The sequence below is a fragment of the Bufo bufo genome, chromosome 7 (genome assembly GCF_905171765.1).
Source record: "Bufo bufo chromosome 7, aBufBuf1.1, whole genome shotgun sequence".
In the NCBI taxonomy this organism is placed as follows: Eukaryota; Metazoa; Chordata; class Amphibia; order Anura; family Bufonidae; genus Bufo; species Bufo bufo.
The window spans coordinates 185,975,565-185,993,385 of NC_053395.1; the positions used below are offsets into that span (position 1 = coordinate 185,975,565).

The 17,821-nt window shown below is 45.0% G+C and overlaps 1 protein-coding gene across 4 annotated transcripts in view; it reads left to right on the top strand.

Annotated features, from left to right (window-relative positions):
- The window catches only part of LOC121008636 (neurabin-1-like), an 84,391-nt gene that overhangs the window by 42,590 nt on the left and 23,980 nt on the right, over positions 1–17,821 (top strand). For all 4 annotated transcript variants that reach the window (XM_040441301.1, XM_040441298.1, XM_040441299.1 and 1 more), the window contains exons 5-9: positions 3,377–3,481; positions 8,443–8,572; positions 8,849–8,995; positions 12,329–12,382; positions 17,109–17,338. In XM_040441301.1, coding sequence (XP_040297235.1) covers positions 3,377–3,481; positions 8,443–8,572; positions 8,849–8,995; positions 12,329–12,382; positions 17,109–17,338 — 666 coding nt within the window. The remainder of the gene's footprint in view (positions 1–3,376; positions 3,482–8,442; positions 8,573–8,848; positions 8,996–12,328; positions 12,383–17,108; positions 17,339–17,821) is intronic.

The window sequence follows — 17,821 nt, forward strand, 5'->3', positions numbered from 1 at the left end:
GATTGGATCTCTACAAATCTCACATCCTACTCATAGGCCATCAAAATATATTCCTTGAAAACGCCTCCAAAGGGGTTGTGTCACTTCAGCAAATGGCATTTATCATGTAGAGAAAGTTAATACAAGGCACTTACTAATGTATTGTGATTGTCCATATTGCCTCCTTTGCTGGCTGGATTTAGTTTTCCATCACATTATACACTGCTCGTGTCCAGGGGTTATGACCACCCTGAAATCCATCAGCGGTGGTCGTGCTTGCACACTATAGGAAAAAGCGTTGGCCGTTGTGCACTCCTGCAGTCTCTGCCACCAGGGAGGCCGGCACTATTTCTTATAGTGTGCAAGCACGACCACCACTGCTGGATTGCAGGGAGGTCATAACCCCCGGACACAAGCAGTGTATAATGTGATGGAAAAATGAATCCAGCCAGCGCCATCCACATTGTAAAGCATCATTTTCATATGGCCGCAGGCCGCAGGATAGTTCTATAATCTGCAGATGTCTGTGTGTGCAGTGATATATAACCTGCGGTCGGTCAGCCTTCTGTGCCACCCACAGGCAACTAGTCGGTAGTATATGGGGCATTCAACAAACTATGCGTCTTGTGGTCTGGAAATTGTGGATCTGCAAAACACTGATACCGGCCATCTGCGTTCCGCATTTTGTGCATCAGCACGACCCGCCCTTTGTTAGGCTACTTTCACACTGGCGTTTTTGGCTTTCCGTTTGGGAGATCCGTTCAGGGCTCTCACAAGCGGTCCAAACGGATCAGTTGGCATTCTGAATGGAAAAGGATCCGCTCAGAATGCATCAGTTCCGTCTCCATTCCGCTTTGGAGACTGACACCGTTGCTTGCAGTGTTTTGGTGTCCGTCTGATGAAACTGAGCCAAACAGTTTCTGACACACAATGTAAGTCAATGGGGACGGATCCGTTTTCTATGACACAATCTGGCACAATAGAAAACGGATCCGTCCTCCATTGACTTTCTAATGGTGTTCATGACGGATCCGTCTTGGCTATGTTAAAGATAATACAAACGGATCCGTTCTGAACGGATGCAGACGGTTGTATTATTTGAACGGGTCCGTCCATGACAGATCCGCAAAAAAACGCAAGTGTGAAAGTAGCCTTAGAAATGCCTACTCTTGTCCACGAAACGGACAAGAATAGGACATGTTCAAATATTATTTTTTTTTTCCAGGGCCTCTGAATGGACATACGGATGCAGACAGCATGCGGTGTGCTGTCCGCATCTGATCCACGAACCGAAAATACAGTTTTGTGAATGCCCCCTAAAGGATAGAAGCAATGCAGGGAGTGGTCAGTACACTAATTTAATCCTCCTATTATTTAAAGGGGTTTTCTGAGATTTATTTTATACTGATGATCTATCCTCTGGCTAGGTCATCAGTAACTGATCGGTGGGGGTCTGACACCCGGGACCCCCGCCGATCTGCTGTTTAAGAAGGCAGAGGCGCTCCTGTGAGCTCCATGGCCTTTTCGTAGCTTTTCCTAGGCCAGTGACGACACTTTCATCAGTCACGTAAACCTAGGAGCAGCTCAGTGCTATTGAATTCAATGTGGCTGAGCTTTACAGTGTGAGCAGAGAGAAGACCGTGGTGCGTACAGGAGCACCGGTGCCTTCTCAAACAGCTGATCAGCAGGGGTCCTGGGTGTTGGACCCCCAGCGATCAGAAACTGATGACCTATCCTGAGCATAGATTACCAGTATAAAAATCTCAGAAAACCCTTTTAACCCTTGGAGAATTTCTTTATTTTTTACCTTGCAGTGGGCTATGACTACATTGCAAGATATTCCGTCCTGCACATAGCTGTGCACGGTTGTACGTGTAGCTGATGTCATGTTGACAGTGTCATACGGTCTACACGTGATATGTGCCTAGGTCAATAAACTGTCGGCAGGCGGCTCGCCAGTCCTACAGCTGCAGCCTCTCTCCCTTCAGGGCGTGTTTAATGTTGGGAATTTTGCGCTCGTTACTCAGTTCTTCTTAGTAATTATCACGTGTCGCTTGCTGTACATTGTAGGTTCTTTTTGTAACCCAAAAACAAAAGTGCATTCTGTCCAGAAAGCCATTAAAAGGGTTGTCCCATCAGGAGACCCCATGTCCTTGTCCTTATCCCCTATTGGGGCATGTGTATGTCATAATGTGGAGTTCCCTGCATCAGACCTGAGCCAGGGCAGAGACCCACTGAGTATTAGTGGCTCTAGTGGACCCGACCTCTTTGTAATACATGGATGACCATTTATGTAAAAGTCTGTACGATGCTTTGAAGTATCTGTCGCACGATGGAGACCACCGGTGTTAAGACACTACCTTACAATGGGGTTGGTCAGGTTGATGGGGGGATGGGGGGGGGGGGGGGGGGGGGGAATAAACTCTGTTCATACTGCAGTCAAAGACTCATGTAGCACTAAAGGGTCACTAACGACTATTTTGATCGGTGGGGGTCTAAGCGCTTAGACCCCCAGCGATCACTAGAATGAGGAGCGAGAAGTGCTGCTCACATATCGGGCGCTCTCTTCTCGCTGCGGAAGATGGAAGCTAGATGGGCCCATGGACTTTCTATTATGTCCATCTCGCTTGCATTACTGTGGCTAGGAAAGAGGGCATGCTATGTCAGCACTTCTCTCTCCTCGTTCTAGCGATCACCGATCGAAACCTCACTATGACATCAAAATTATTATTTTTTTTTTTTTTTTGTGTGACTGCTCAGTGACCCTTCAATACCACATTTCCTCTGAAGTGGCCTCAGCTACGGAAGTTCATGGTTTGCCACAACTTCCCCCTAGTTGATCTGTAGGCGTATACGAAATTGGACCAGCAGTGATTATCTGAATGGCGCTCTATTTCAGGAGGGGATGCCTTGAGGAACCCTTCCAAAAGTAATGATTTATTAGTATTGGACATGAATGTATTTAAAAAACAAACACACAAAAAACTATTCAATCATTTATAGCCCATTATGGAAACCACTTTAGCAGCTCCAACGCAGCTTTCCCAGAATCCAGACATACAGATCAGCGTGGTTGTACCGTGATCCGTTTTCCACAAATTTTCAATACCTTGGGTCATTTTATGCATTTCCATTCTTCTGAACTCTTAGGAACGATCATTGTATGTTTTTAGTTTTATACACGACACATTCGTCCTCCCGTGTAAACTGACCCTTGCAGGGCACCGTAGCTGTGCGTCTGTCAATATTGATTCGTATTACCTAATCCTGGTCGGTGTGTTAATAATTGACATCACTACTGCCGCAGCAGACCTCCGAGCTCTTTCTTCATTCTAACCTGTTGCATTTTTTCTTTAGCTGGTTTAGATAAAAGTTCTTTTTTGCTTTTCTCCCCCAGAATTCAAGTCAATGACCAAATTGTGGAAGTTGATGGTACAAGTCTAGTTGGAGTCACACAACTTTTTGCAGCTACGGTACTCAAAAACACCAAAGGTACAGTCAGGTGGGTACATCATCGAAACTATTCTTTTTAATCAGGTTATGTACAGGACATTTTGGATGTGTAACTGTTGGTATGAAGTGTCCACAACTGTGTGTAGCATTTAGGCATTTTGTAGAGGGTGGCATATGGACCACGTGTCTTGATAAGGTATAGGTTTCTGTATACAGCTGGAAAACCAGGGCATAATTCTGCTGCAGCATTATCCTGACAAAAATGGCTGATCGTAGAGTGACTACATGTAAAGCTTGCTGTAGAGGTGCCCCCCTGGCATTAACAGTTAAAGGGCATCAGATTTGTACCTATGAAACTAGCTGACCTGTTACATGTGCACTTGGCAGCTGAAGACATCTATGTCCCATGTTCATATGTGTCCGCATTGCTGAGAAAAATCAAGCTTTGTTTTATGCAAATGAGCCTCTAGGAGCAACGGGGGTGTTGCCATTACACCTAGAGGCTCTGCTCTCTCCAACTGCCGTGCACTCTCCACCTCATAAAAACATAACGCCTGGTCGTGCCAATCACAGTGGGGAAGGTGCGGCAGTTGCAGAGAGAGAGCTGAGCCTCTAGGTGTAATGGTAACGCCCCCGTTGCTCCTAGAGGCTCATTTGCATAGAATAAAACATCATTTTTCTCAGCAATGAGGACACATATGAACATGGGACCAACACAGATGCCTTCAGCTGCAAAGCGCACATGTAACAGGTCAGCCAGTGTTATAGGTACAAATCTGCTGACCGATGCCCTTTAAGACATCTGGATGCTAATTGCCCTATCAATACAGCAGAGGTCTCATCTTTACATTTTCTAGCAGGTCCTGCAAACCGGTCAGAGTTATGACGTGTCCTAAAATCTGCTTTTATTGACTCCATTTGATAGAAATGCTTTCTAGCTGCCAGGATGGAAACTGGTAAGACTATGGCCTATTCTGCTGCATAGAACGGGCAGCTTTGGATCAAATGACCCTTAGGGCTGTAATGAAGGACCCTTTTGACCATGTTTATTCCTTTGGTTACTAGACCTGGAATACAGCCTTATCTGCTCCAGGGAGTATAACGTGACATGTTACCAGTATAACCAATCTAATTTTTCTGAACTTCTCTGTGCTGCTGTGGGCTTTACACTGTTCTGATTTGATAGAGACATTTTAACGGAAGTCTGTCAGCAGTTTTCAGCAGATGTATTTAGAGAGATGGCCATGCAGGCCTGAGTGACAGATCTAGTGTTCTCCTCATTGGAATCTAGAGCTATCAATCAGAGGGGAGGGTCTGGGAAGCCTTCAGCGCAGAGGACCAGGGACTTGGACATGAAAGGGTCACCTCCTGGGAACTTGAGATCGGAGTGCTGGAGAGTCACCGATAGAGTGCTGTCAGCAGTTCTAAGGTCTCAAAGCTGCTGACAGACCACCTACATGGTTACAACCTATGGGGGACTGTATTAAACCCTGTAAGCCAGTTACTCTGGCATCAAATTTTTTTTTGGGGGGGTTTTCTGCATCACGCTCACCACTTTTCAAAAAATAAAAATCTGACGGCCTGGCACATTTATTATAATTTACGCTAAAAAATAAATAGTCCCTAATTAATACGTTTAGCCAGTTTTTTCACTGTGTTGCTGCAATATTGGGGATGTTCTGGGTTTTCTTGCCTCTCTTCGGTTTAGAGAGAAGAACCCGTACAAATGTCAGATCAAGGAGCCCTTCGAACCCTGGCAATTCTGATTTACCCAAAAAAAAAATATAAAAAATTCCAACCAAAATGTAAAAATGGCTATACACTAGTAAGTTAGAAGTTAGAACAGCTCCCAAATTTTGATGACCACTGTACGTCCCCTCATCCTCGGAGCACATTATTTGCTGTCCGCGACATACAATATGGCCAGTGACACAGCTCACGATGGGAACATTACAAATTCACTCCTTTGGTTACCATTACCCTATGTTGGTTTTATAGCACCGACCTATTCCAGAGCCCTGTACCGAGACATGTCATGTTGGTGTATAGTGTGGGCACATCCTGCGTGATTAGGGTCTGGGTCACAGTGTTTTGCCGCTTGGGTTGGCCGGTAATATCGGACGCCGACAAAACTGCGATATGGTAGGTTTCAAAAATTGTGACCTACCGCAGCGGCACCTGAACACAGCAACATGCCTTCTCTACAGTGAGTATGGGATACTGAACCCACCTGTATCGTCTTGCCACACTGCCGTTTTCAGTACGGAGGGCGTATTGAGCATGCAAAGATCCATCACTTATTTTTTGCTGTTAGTATTTCTTGCATTCCCTCTAAGGCCATGTAGAGTTTTGTCGTACAGAAGGCTATTGGGCCAGCATTTGTGATGCGGCTCAGCACTAGATATGGAAATAGCGAGCCTACCATATGCAGACTCTCTCATCTTTGTGCGCTCTGTAAAATGATGCGAATGTTATTCTCTGGTTTCTTGGATGACGTGGGGTAATTTCCATTGTAATTGCATGAGCAGCGCTGTGCCTGAATAGTGATGATGTCAGGTAATCGAGCTGGGTAGGAGGAAACATTGACATGACTAGTGGTGGATGACGCCAGCATCCTCTACACCGAGTGCTAGGCTGGTGTTTTTATGTGAAAATGTTTAACCCTTCTAGATTGCCAAACTTAGCAGGTTTGCCTCTGCCACCAGATATAAGGCAGCTATCCTATAAGTCAATTTACAACCTTTTACTGTAAATAGTCCTTTAGACATGACTTGGATAACAACTAAGCCATCATCTCATCTGCAAACCACTGTTTCGGGGTAATTGCCCCTCATCGGTGCAGAGCAGCAATAGTGCTGCAGCTTTGTAATCGATCAGAAGTAATCTGCAAAAGGACTTTAGTGTAGGTTAGGGCTCTTTCACACCTGCGTTCTTGTCTTCCGGCATAGAGTTCCGTCGTCGGGGCTCTATGCCGGAAGAATCCTGATCAGGATTATCCTAATGCATTCTGAATGGAGAGAAATCCGTTCAGGATGCATCAGGATGTCTTCAGTTCCGGAACGGAACGTTTTTTGGCCGGAGAAAATACCGCAGCATGCTGCGCTTTTTGCTCCGGCCAAAAATCCGGAACACTTGCCGCAAGGCCGGATCCGGAATTAATGCCCATTGAAAGGCATTGATCCGGATCCGGCCTTAAGCTAAACGTCGTTTCGGCGCATTGCCGGAGCCGACATTTAGCTTTTTCAGAGTGGTTACCATGGCTGCCAAGACGCTAAAGTCCTGGCAGCCATGGTAAAGTGTAGCGGGGAGCGGGGGAGCAGCATACTTACCGTCCGTGCGGCTCCCCGGGCGCTCCAGAGTGACGTCAGGGCGCCCCAAGCGCATGGATCATGTGATCACATGGATCACGTCATCCATGCGCATGGGGCGCTCTGACGTCATTCTGGAGCGCCCCGGGAGCCGCACGGACTGTAAGTATACCGCTCCCCCGCTCCCCACTACTACTATGGCAACCAGGACTTTAATAGCGTCCTGGGTGCCATAGTAACACTGAACGCATTTGGAAGACGGTTCCGTCTTCAAATGCTTTCAGTACACTTGCGTTTTTCCGGATCCGGCGTGTAATTCCGGCAAGTGGAGTACACGCCGGATCCGGACAACGCAAGTGTGAAAGAGGCCTTAAACATTTAGGGGGTCATTTACTAACCTACTTATGCCACTTTTGTGGCGTAAACAGGTCACACATTTTGTTGTATGCCATTTGTGCAACATATCCCCTTCACGCCACTTTTCAGAAGCGGTAAGAAAGGGTGCGTGCTGTGGGCTGCCACGTTTATCTTTACACCAGTTTTCTGGTGTAAAAGACTTAAATCTAAGGCACCCGGGAGGCTGCTGTAGATTTGTGTGTCGCATGGCATGCTCCGCTGCATAAATTTGGCTCATCCTCCAGCAGCACAGGGGGATGGCGTACAGTAAATGTCCCCCTTGGCTTTTAATGTCCCTCTTCAAGGGAATCTAACCCCAGAAAGTTCAGTTAAGCCAGGCACAATGCCTTGTAGGATGAGCTCTTTCACTCATTGAGCCGTCATTTAATTCTTGAGAGAGTCCTTGTCTTCCATATGCAGATGAGTAGTTAAGTGCACGGCGGGCGGACCCAAACCCGTCTGTGCACCGTTATTTCTTTTCTTTCCTTCTTTATTAACAGGGTCAGGCAAAATGAATATGCAATTACCTGGCTCTGTCAATCAAGACGGGGGAGGGGCTGGCAGAGGAAAGGGGAGGAGCAATGGTGCACAAAGTAGCATGGGGCATGTGGCTCGTTAACAGTGAATTTCCTTTCTTTAAAGCTACATGCACACGACCGTTGTGTGTTTTTGCGGTTCGCAAAACACGGATGGCGTCCGTGCGCGTTCCGCAATTTGCGGAACAGTACGGACACCCTTTAATATAACTGCCTATTCTTGTCCGCAAGGCGCGGACTAGAATAGGACATGTTTTTTTTTTTTTGTTTTTTTTTGCGGGGCCACGGAACGGAGCAATGGATGTAGACAGCACACGGAGTACTGTCCGCATCTTTTGCGGCAAAGTGAATGGGTCTGCATCCGAGCCGCCAAAACTGCGGCTCGGATGCGGACCCAAACAATGAGGCCTCTGGGACCTGCACCTATCCTAGCGATATGCCCCCATTGTCTGAGATGGGAATACACCTCTTAAATGAAGATTGCTTCGAGCTGCTGTTGAGCACAGACTGCTGAGATGCACCTAATTTAGGACTCAGCCTGTGCCTTCTTACAAATTGGGCAGATCTTCCGGCAGCGCTGGTCTATGATAAATCTCCGCCATGGTCCAGTCTACCACATCTGAAGCTTGGGTCTTAGTGGATCCTTGCTTTGACTCAAAGAGTGGGAACCAGCAGGTCCTTAGAGTGCATGCGGAAATGATTGTCCTGGCAGCACAAGCCATCAGTAGATTATTTCTACAGAGGAAATCATTGTGTATTTTTTATTTTAGGTTCCTTATTGGGAGAGAGAAACCGGGAACACAAAGTGAAGTTGCTCGGCTCATCAGTGAGACCCTGGAGCAGGAGCGATGTCAGCAGGAGATGTATGACCAGCAGTACTCGGAGGGAAGCACCGGGCAGGTAGTTGAGTAACTTTTTGTTCCTGTTTTTTCTTTTAGATATGAAATCCTGTAGCTTGTCTTTGAACATAACATTTAAGTTAAGGATTCAGTTGCATCTGGAACCAGGAATGTAGCTTGATTTCTGAAACCTACAGCCCTTAGTGTTGTAAGCCTATAATCTCGTCCAGGTGCTGTAGGGGACATGTGTAGGACATCTGTTTTTAAATTCATTTGTAAGTTGACAAATTCAGAATTTTGGGCAAATCTTCTTCTTTTTTTTTTTTTTTCCTGACAGGAAGAAGATTTCGAAGAGGATGATGAGGATAATCTCGAGTCACATCTACATGGAAATTCTGTCGAAGTTTTTGAGTTGCCTGAATGTGATGATCTAAACTTTCCATCAGATATGGATGCGTCTCAGCTGGCACTCAAGTTTAAAGAGGTAGACCGCTGCCAAAATGACCCCAGTCCCACATCATTCAGTTTTTGTACATCAGAAAAGTCAGCAGTGTTGAAGATATTGCGACTGCCTGCAGTAGATAAGAGCCAGGAGATGTCCCATTGTGCTGTAAAAACGGACACTTGATTGCTCATGCAGAGATCTGTGGGATTTGTTTAGAGGCACGCAGGGATGGGCAGCATTAAGTGAAATAAAGTATTACATAGCATTCATTGGTACTCGTGGTCACAAAAAGTTATCCAGAGCAGAGGACTTATATTATTACTCCGAGTGTACATCCCCTTTAAAGGGGTTCTCAAGGCATTTTTTATTTAACGTATGGTGCTAACTTGTGGAGGGAAGCGCTTTTACTTAGTGCCTGCCCTACCTCGCCCCCCCCCTCCAATGCTGCTCTCTGTCAATGCCTGGCGAATCCTTTTTAACTCTTTAGGGCACATGCACACGACCGTGATTGGCCCAGGAAAGACAGTCCATGTGTTTGTAGCATCTCTCGGGCTGACCGCGTCTCCCCTGACCTGCACTGCCTATCATAGTACTGTATTTTTCACCCTATAAGACGCAGCGGCCCATAAGACACCAAGATTTTAGAGGAGTTCAATAAGAAAAAATTTTTTTTTCATTATACCTCAGATCAGGCCCCAGTCAAACCCCCAATGTTAATAAGACCCCCAATAAGACCTTAGATCAGCCCCCATGCCACAGAGAAAATAATGGAAAAAAAAAACACTTACCTTTCCTGCTCCGGACGCCGCCGCTCCTCACCTCCAGAGCGCTCTCTCTTCTTCCTGCCGCAGCTGTCTTGTGACCCCACGCAGCCACAGCACAGCCGAGGACCAGGAAGTGGTGAGTACAGAGCCTGGAGAGCGCTGCATTCACCGCTTCCCTGTCCTCTAGTACTGGGGGGGGGAGAGAGAGAGAGACTGTCTTATGGGGTGGAAAATACTGTAATTTATGATAGTCTCTCTGATTGCAGGGCTATTGCAGTGTACTCTCATCATTACTCTGCAGTAGCCCTGTAATCATGTATGAACCGACTGTATCCTAAAACGCAGCAAGCCCGTTATAGGTGCTACAGTGGTTTTCCAGGATTATGGCTTTTTAGACAAGCAATATAGAGCCCCTTTACTGTAATAAATAAACTAAACATTCCAGTTCCCAATAAAAAATACCTACTTTTATTAAATACCAATCCTAAAAAGCATAAAAATTACTTAGAGACAGAATCCCTACATAACGTAAAGCCTCCAGGCGCTCCTGCAGTATCTCTAAACCATAACAGTACTAAAGAAGTATTAATCTCACTGCAAATTCAGTCACAACCGGGATCTTCAGCCGGCGGTGAGCTAATGTTTATTGTGATGAGATTACGGTACATATTGTATGTTACCGAAGTACGGGCGATGCACCCTGGCTGTGATTAATACCTATTTAAGTACTGTTATAACGGTTTACAGATACTGCAGGACCGCCTGGAGGCTTTATCTAAGGATTCTTTCTGCAAGTATTTACATTTTTTTTTATATTAGTATTTAATAAAGTATATATTTTTTTTAATTGTGAACTGGAATGCTTACTTTGTTTATTTGGGTTATGGCCCTTTTTAATTGGCTCCCGTAGCATGTTGTACCTAATAAGAAAATCCATACTCTCCTGCTGCTCTGTTCCGTAGCCCTGGCTCTGTTTGGCGATCCTTGTTCCCTGGTTTGTTTACTTCCGGCTGGTGTACGGACAGGGTCATGTGCGCCGCTGCAGCCAATGACTGACCTCAGCGGTAAAGTGTCTCCAAGCAGTTACTGCTGAGGCCAGTCAATGGCTGCGGCAGCACATGTGAATTCATCCGCTGGTAGTAAGCAAGCCAGGGACGGAAGATTGTGGAAAGGAGCAGGCAAGTATGACTTTTTTTTATTTTCTCATTTGGGAAACTCTTTATGGATTTATCGTTTTTTGCCCGGCCGAATCCCAGCATACTTGCCAGGTAGCAGCCAGATCTCTGCCAGTCCCCTTTATAGTCAATGGGGCCAGCGGGTATTCTGGTAACATCCGCAATGCAGGACCCAGAGAGCTCCGGTCGGCTGTTCTGTGCCGCGACTACTGCCGGCAGTGTGAAACGAGCATAATGGTACATAAAAATGTGTTATCGCTTACATGTGACTAATTTCTGATGGAAACCGGTAATGGTCGTCGTACTAGCAGCCATTTTCCTCCCGGAAGACATCTCGGCATTCAGCCCTCCACTCTGCGCAGCCCTCCACTCTGTTCTAGCACTTTTTGACCTGCACAGAGCATCCTCTCCATTTACTGCTACAGGGGTTCCATAAATAGCCCAGTGAACGCGCTCAAAGCTCCATAGCAGCAAATGGAGAGAAAACCAGGCATGTCGGTGCTCCGATATTTTTGGAAATCCCATAGCGGTGAATGGAGGTTGGCCACCGATGTGCAGCTGCTCTCCCTTCACTTTAGGGGCCCTGTTCTGGCCATAAGAGCACTTTTTTTATTGTGAGTTTATTATTTCAAGTTGTTACAGATGCACTGATATCAATTGTGTGTGTCTTTTTTGAGTTAATGAAGTGTTTTTAGGGAACTTGAACATGTATTAGGCCGGTATAATACATTGCAGTACTTCTGTATTGCATTGTATTATGGTTTTCAGCGTAACCTTGACAGCTATCCTATCTGGCTTTTCCTCAGACAGGGCCTAATAGGTGTACTAACAAGACAGACCTAAGGACCATTGTTGGACATCCCGCAATCATGCTGTGAGGTGTGGGGGGGCGGTGGGGTGACAGAGGGAGCCTATTTCCTCTAACAGTGTGGACGTAGCAGCCCATATCTAAGGCCTCATGCACACGAACGTTGTTTTGGTCCGCTTCCGAGCCGAATTTTTTGCGGCTCGGATGCAGACCCATTCACTTCAGTGGGGGTCGCAAAAGATGCAGACAGCACTCCGCGTGCTGTCTGCATCCATTGCTCCGATCCGTGGCCCCGCAAAAAAATAAAATAAAAATAGAACATCTCCTATTCTTTTCTGTTTTGAGGACACAAATAGACATTTCTATTATGGGCGCCCGTTCCGTTCCGCAAATTGCGGAGCCCACACGGGCGGCATCCGTGTTTTGCGGATGCACAGTTTGCAGTCCAGAAAACACAGCACGGTCGTGTGCCTTAGGGTTTTCATGACCTGGATGAATTTTACACACCTGGAGAATCCCTTTTAATGCTTCAGTAGGATGTAAACATACCTGTGGATACCTTGTTTTTGTTGATTTCGATGTACTAGTGTTGGGTTTTACTAACACAAGGGTTTCTTTTCTTCAGCTCCAGCTAAAGCATGCCGTCACTACTGCTGAAGTCAATCAGCTGAAAGACAGGGTGAGTCCACCTGCTTCAGGCATGCATTAACGTAGACTCCACAGATTTCCTTCAATTTTCCTGTCACTTTACGCTTTTAAGATATCTATATTTTATTGGGATGTAATGCTAGGGTGTCTCCTGTGGTGACTGAGAGATGTTGGTATGGCAAGTGTTTATACGGCAGAGCTGGCTGCGAATGCTAAGACGTTTTAACAGGTGGACATATGCTAATAAATTTGCATTTTTTTTATTTTTTTGTGGTCTCCCCTGTCTCTTGCATTACTTTTTCCTTTTAAAATGTCCTCTAGTTACAGTTCTCAGTGCCATTTAAGAAGTTTTGATCGGTCCGGATCTGCATTCTTTGCAGATTGGATGTGGACCCATTCATTTCAATGGGGCCGCAAAAAATCCATCCGTATGTCCATTCCGCAGCCCTGCAAAAAGCTATAACCTGTCCTATTCTTTTCCATTTTTGCGGACAACAATAGGCATTGTTACAATGGGTCCTGCAAAAAAATAAATAAATTGGACGTCATTTGTATTTTTTTTGTTGATCCACATTTTGCAGACTGCAAAATACATACGGTTGTCTGAATGCACCCGAACCCCGTGTCTCCAAGGATCAGCGAAGCAGAGCTGTATAGCGTTCAGCACCTTCATTTTAGCAATTGATGGGGGTCTCGCCACCTGGGCCAAAACTGATCAATGGCATTGCTCGTGGTACACTTGAAAGTGGACCTGACTGCTCTCCTATGCTGCCCTGTCTCCAGCTTTTCACTGTATATCCTTGAGCTCATAGTGTTGCCCTCTTTACTGTTCTACCTCAAGACAGAGGATCATACTGAACTGATCCCCACAGCTGCTGCGGGTACTTCGCTCCCATCACCCTGTGTCATCTTGTTTGACACAGGTTACATGGCTGCTGCAGCCAATGACTCCCCACAATGGTGACGTGTGACCCAGTGACATGACACATAGGGTACACATCATTACTGCAGTGGCCACGTGAAACTGGATGTTGACATGGGGAGACCCGAGATCTGCATCGGGGAGCGAAGTAGCCGGAACCCGGCGGCAAGGATCAGGTTAGTATGATTCCCTCCATAGGTTCAGCCATGCCGGCCAATCTGCCAAAAGGCCTCCCCCCCCCAGGAGTGAACAACCCCTTTTAAAGGCTGTTATAACTTTTACAGCCATGACTATCCCCTCAGAACTATAAATGCTGGGATGTCATTTAATCAACTTTTTCCCAGTATGAATGTCTTGGAACTATATGGAACTGCTCCAATTTCACAACTGATTGGATACCAGAATGCATTAATTAGCGCAGAAAGTAGATCCTTCCAAAATATTTTCTTTAGAATACCTGCTTCACATAATGCTTACAGTGAAATAGTAGGATCAGTGGCGCAACTAAAAATGACAGACCTCCACAGCAAATTTTTGAACTGGCCCCTTTAACCCCCAGCAACTTCTTCGCAACCCCATTTGCTGTGGCACGTCAGACAAGGCACGTTCCGTCTGCTTCCTACAGTGTCACTGTGTATAATGTCATTAAGTGTTCTTGCATGGCATGACTGTGCCTTCATTTTTAATATGTCAGATACATACTATGCATCAAAATGTAGGTCTGGGTCTTGTGATTTTCACAATATTAAGCTCTTCGCTGTAGGATTTATAATTTTCAATCTACACTACTACGTTTGAAGATGGCAACCGCCAGTGAAGTGAGCAAGTTGGAGCAGTTTGTTTTTAACCGCTCTTCTCTGCTCTTGCTGTAGAGTGAGTTGCCATAGGAACCAGGTGTGTAAGCAGCCGGCAGAATGACAAAGGCTAGAGTGTGAGCTGAAAAATCAGGACATAATTTCTAAACTGCCACCACTCCCTCATTTTCAAGCTCACCTACACAAATCGGCTGCTAATGTTTTTATAAATGTATGTTTTAATGTAACTGTGAAGCACTTTGGGCAACAACATTGCAATTAACCTCTTGCCGCCACGCTAACGCCGAAAGGCGTCATTGCGGCGGCTCTCCCAGGCTACACTAACGCCGATTGGCGTCATCTTGCGAGACGCGAGATTTCCTGTGAACGCGCGCACACAGGCGCGCGCGTTCACAGGATCGGAAGGTAAGAGAGTGGATCTCCAGCCTGCCAGCGGCGATCGTTCGCTGGCAGGCTGGAGATGCGATTTTTTTTAACCCCTAACAGGTATATTAGACGCTGTTTTGATAACAGCATCTAATATACCTGCTACCTGGTCCTCTGGTGGTCCCTTTTGTTTGGATCGACCACCAGAGGACACAGGTAGCTCAGTAATATCAAGCACCACACTACACTACCCCCCCCCTCACTTATTAACCCCTGATCACCCCATATAGACTCCCTGATCACCCCCCTGTCATTGATCACCCCCTTGTAAGGCTCCATTTAGACGTCCGTATGATTTTTACGGATCCACTGATATATGGATCGGATCCGCAAAACACATACGGACGTCTGAATGGAGCCTTACAGGGGGGTGATCAATGACGGGGGTGATCACCCCATATAGACTCCCTGATCACCCCCCTGTCATTGATCACCCCCCTGTAAGGCTCCATTCAGACATTTTTTTGGCCCAAGTTAGCGGAAATTTTTTCTTTATTTTTTTTCTTACAAAGTCTCATATTCCACTAACTTGTGTCAAAAAATAAAATCTCACATGAACTCACCATACCCCTCACGGAATCCAAATGCGTAAAATTTTTTAGACATTTATATTCCAGACTTCTTCTCACGCTTTAGGGCCCCTAAAATGCCAGGGCAGTATAAATACCCCACATGTGACCCCATTTCGGAAAGTAGACACCCCAAGGTATTCGCTGAGGGGCATATTGAGTCCATGAAAGATTGAAATTTTTGTCCCAAGTTAGTGGAAAGGGAGACTTTGTGAGGAAAAAACAAAAAAAAATCAATTTCCGCTAACTTGTGGCAAAAAAAAAAAATTTCTATGAACTCGCCATGCCCCTCATTGAATACCTTGGGGTGTCTTTTTTCCGAAATGGGGTCACATGTGGGGTATTTATACTGCCCTGGCATTTTAGGGGCCCTAAAGCGTGAGAAGAAGTCTGGGATCCAAATGTCTAAAAATGCCCTCCTAAAAGGAATGTGGGCCCCTTTGCGCATCTAGGCTGCAAAAAACTGTCACACATCTGGTATCGCCGTACTCAGGAGAAGTTGGGGAATGTGTTTTCGGGTGTAATTTTACATATACCCATGCTGGGTGAGAGAAATATCTCGGTCAAATGCCAACTTTGTATAAAAAAATGGGAATAGTTGTCTTTTGCCGAGATATTTCTCTCACCCAGCATGGGTATATGTAAAAAGACACCCCAAAACACATTGCCCAACTTCTCCTGAGTACGGAGATACCAGATGTGTGACACTTTTTTGCAGCCTAGGTGGGCAAAGGGGTCCACATTCCAAAGAGCACCTTTAGGATTTCACTGACCATTTTTTACAGATTTTGATTTCAAACTACTTACCACACATAAGGGCCCCTAGAATGCCAGGGCAGTATAACTACCCCACAAGTGACCCCATTTTGGAAAGAAGACACCCCAAGGTATTTCGTGATGGGCATAGTGAGTTCATAGAACTTTATATTTTTTGTCACAAGTTAGTGGAATATGAGACTTTGTAAGAAAAAAAAATAAAAAATCATCATTTTCCGCTAACTTGTGACAAAAAATAAAAAGTTCTATGAACTCACTATGCCCATCAGCGAATACCTTAGGGTGTCTACTTTCCGAAATGGGGTCATTTGTGGGGTGTTTGTACTGTCTGGCCATTGTAGAACCTCAGGAAACATGACAGGTGCTCAGAGTCAGAGCTGCTTCAAAAAGCGGAAATTCACATTTTTGTATAATAGTTTGTAAACGCTATAACTTTTACCCAAACCATTTTTTTTTTTTTTTACCCAAACATTTTTTTTTAATCAAAGACATGTAGAACAATAAATTTAGAGAATTTATATATGGATGTCGTTTTTTTTTGCAAAATTTTACAACTGAAAGTGAAAAATTTCATTTTTTTTGCAAAAAAATCGGTAAATTTTGATTAATAACAAAAAAAGTAAAAATGTCAGCAGCAATGAAATACCACCAAATGAAAGCTCTAATAATGAGAAGAAAAGGAGGTAAAATTCATTTGGGTGGTAAGTTGCATGACCGAGCAATAAACCGGTAAAGTTGTGGAGTGCCGATTTGTAAAAAAGGGCCTGGTCACTAGGGGGGGTATAAACCTGTGGTCCTTAAGTGGTTAAATGTGCTATATAAATAAATTAAAAGTTGAAATGCATTTCTCACTCTATGAAGCTTGCCATGTGCACTTTTTAAATTTGATCAATCAATTGGTTAGTGTAATCTTTACTCACTCCAAACACTCCACACAGTTACTCTGCCCACTCCACACAGTTACTCTGCCCACTCCACACAGTTACTCTGCCCACTCCACACAGTTACTCTGCCCACTCCATAAAGTTACTCTGCCCAGCCCAACCTTTCCACAGTTACTCCAGCCACTCCAACCACACAACAGTTACTCAAGCCACTCCTCCCAGTAACTCACTCCAGCTGTAGACTACTGGTGGAGGCAAGAACACTTCACACAATTTCCCCAAAAATTTCTAGTTGTATATTACTGTTGAAGGGGCCCTAACAATAAAACTTCTTCTTTTTTTAAATTTATTTTTTATATTCTAGATCAAGGCTGCAGAGAATGAGAAGATGGATTGGGAAACCAATCGGTTGAAGTATAAACAGTCTGTTGAGGAAAACAAGGAAAAGATTAAGAAGTTGGAGACCTACTGGTTGGAGGCTCAGGCGCTTTGCAAGACAGTTAATGAACATCTGAAGGAAACTCAGGAACAGTATGATACATTGGAGAAGAAATACACCAAGGCCAAGAAAGTACTGAAGGATTTTCAGTTGAAGTAGGTGCTCTACCACATATCACTCACACTAGGTCAAGATGATGCATGAACACAGCCGCACTTTCTGGTGTCCAGATCACCTAAGAAGTGGCTGTGTGATACTTTGTTTTAATGGCCATAAAATGATTCACTGTGTAATGTATATGCATTCAGCACTTTCAGTATGATTACATGCTTTCCTCCATATACCAAAGATGCATTGACATTACTTTATTTCTCCCGAAACTGTGCCATACCTATCCATAAGTTGTGTATTTGGAGCATTTACTTGGAGCTGACCTGCAGTACCATATAACGCCAATGTACAGGTGTGGTGCTGTTTCTAAAGTAGCCATTTTTTTAAAAATCCTGGACAAAAAGGACCTCTCAGCTTGATCAGCCCTATTAAACTAGGCATTCTTCTTGTAGGGTTGATGATGCTGATTAAAACAATATCTTTATTTATTTTTTTAGCTTGTACCGCTTTGGAGATATCATTACTTT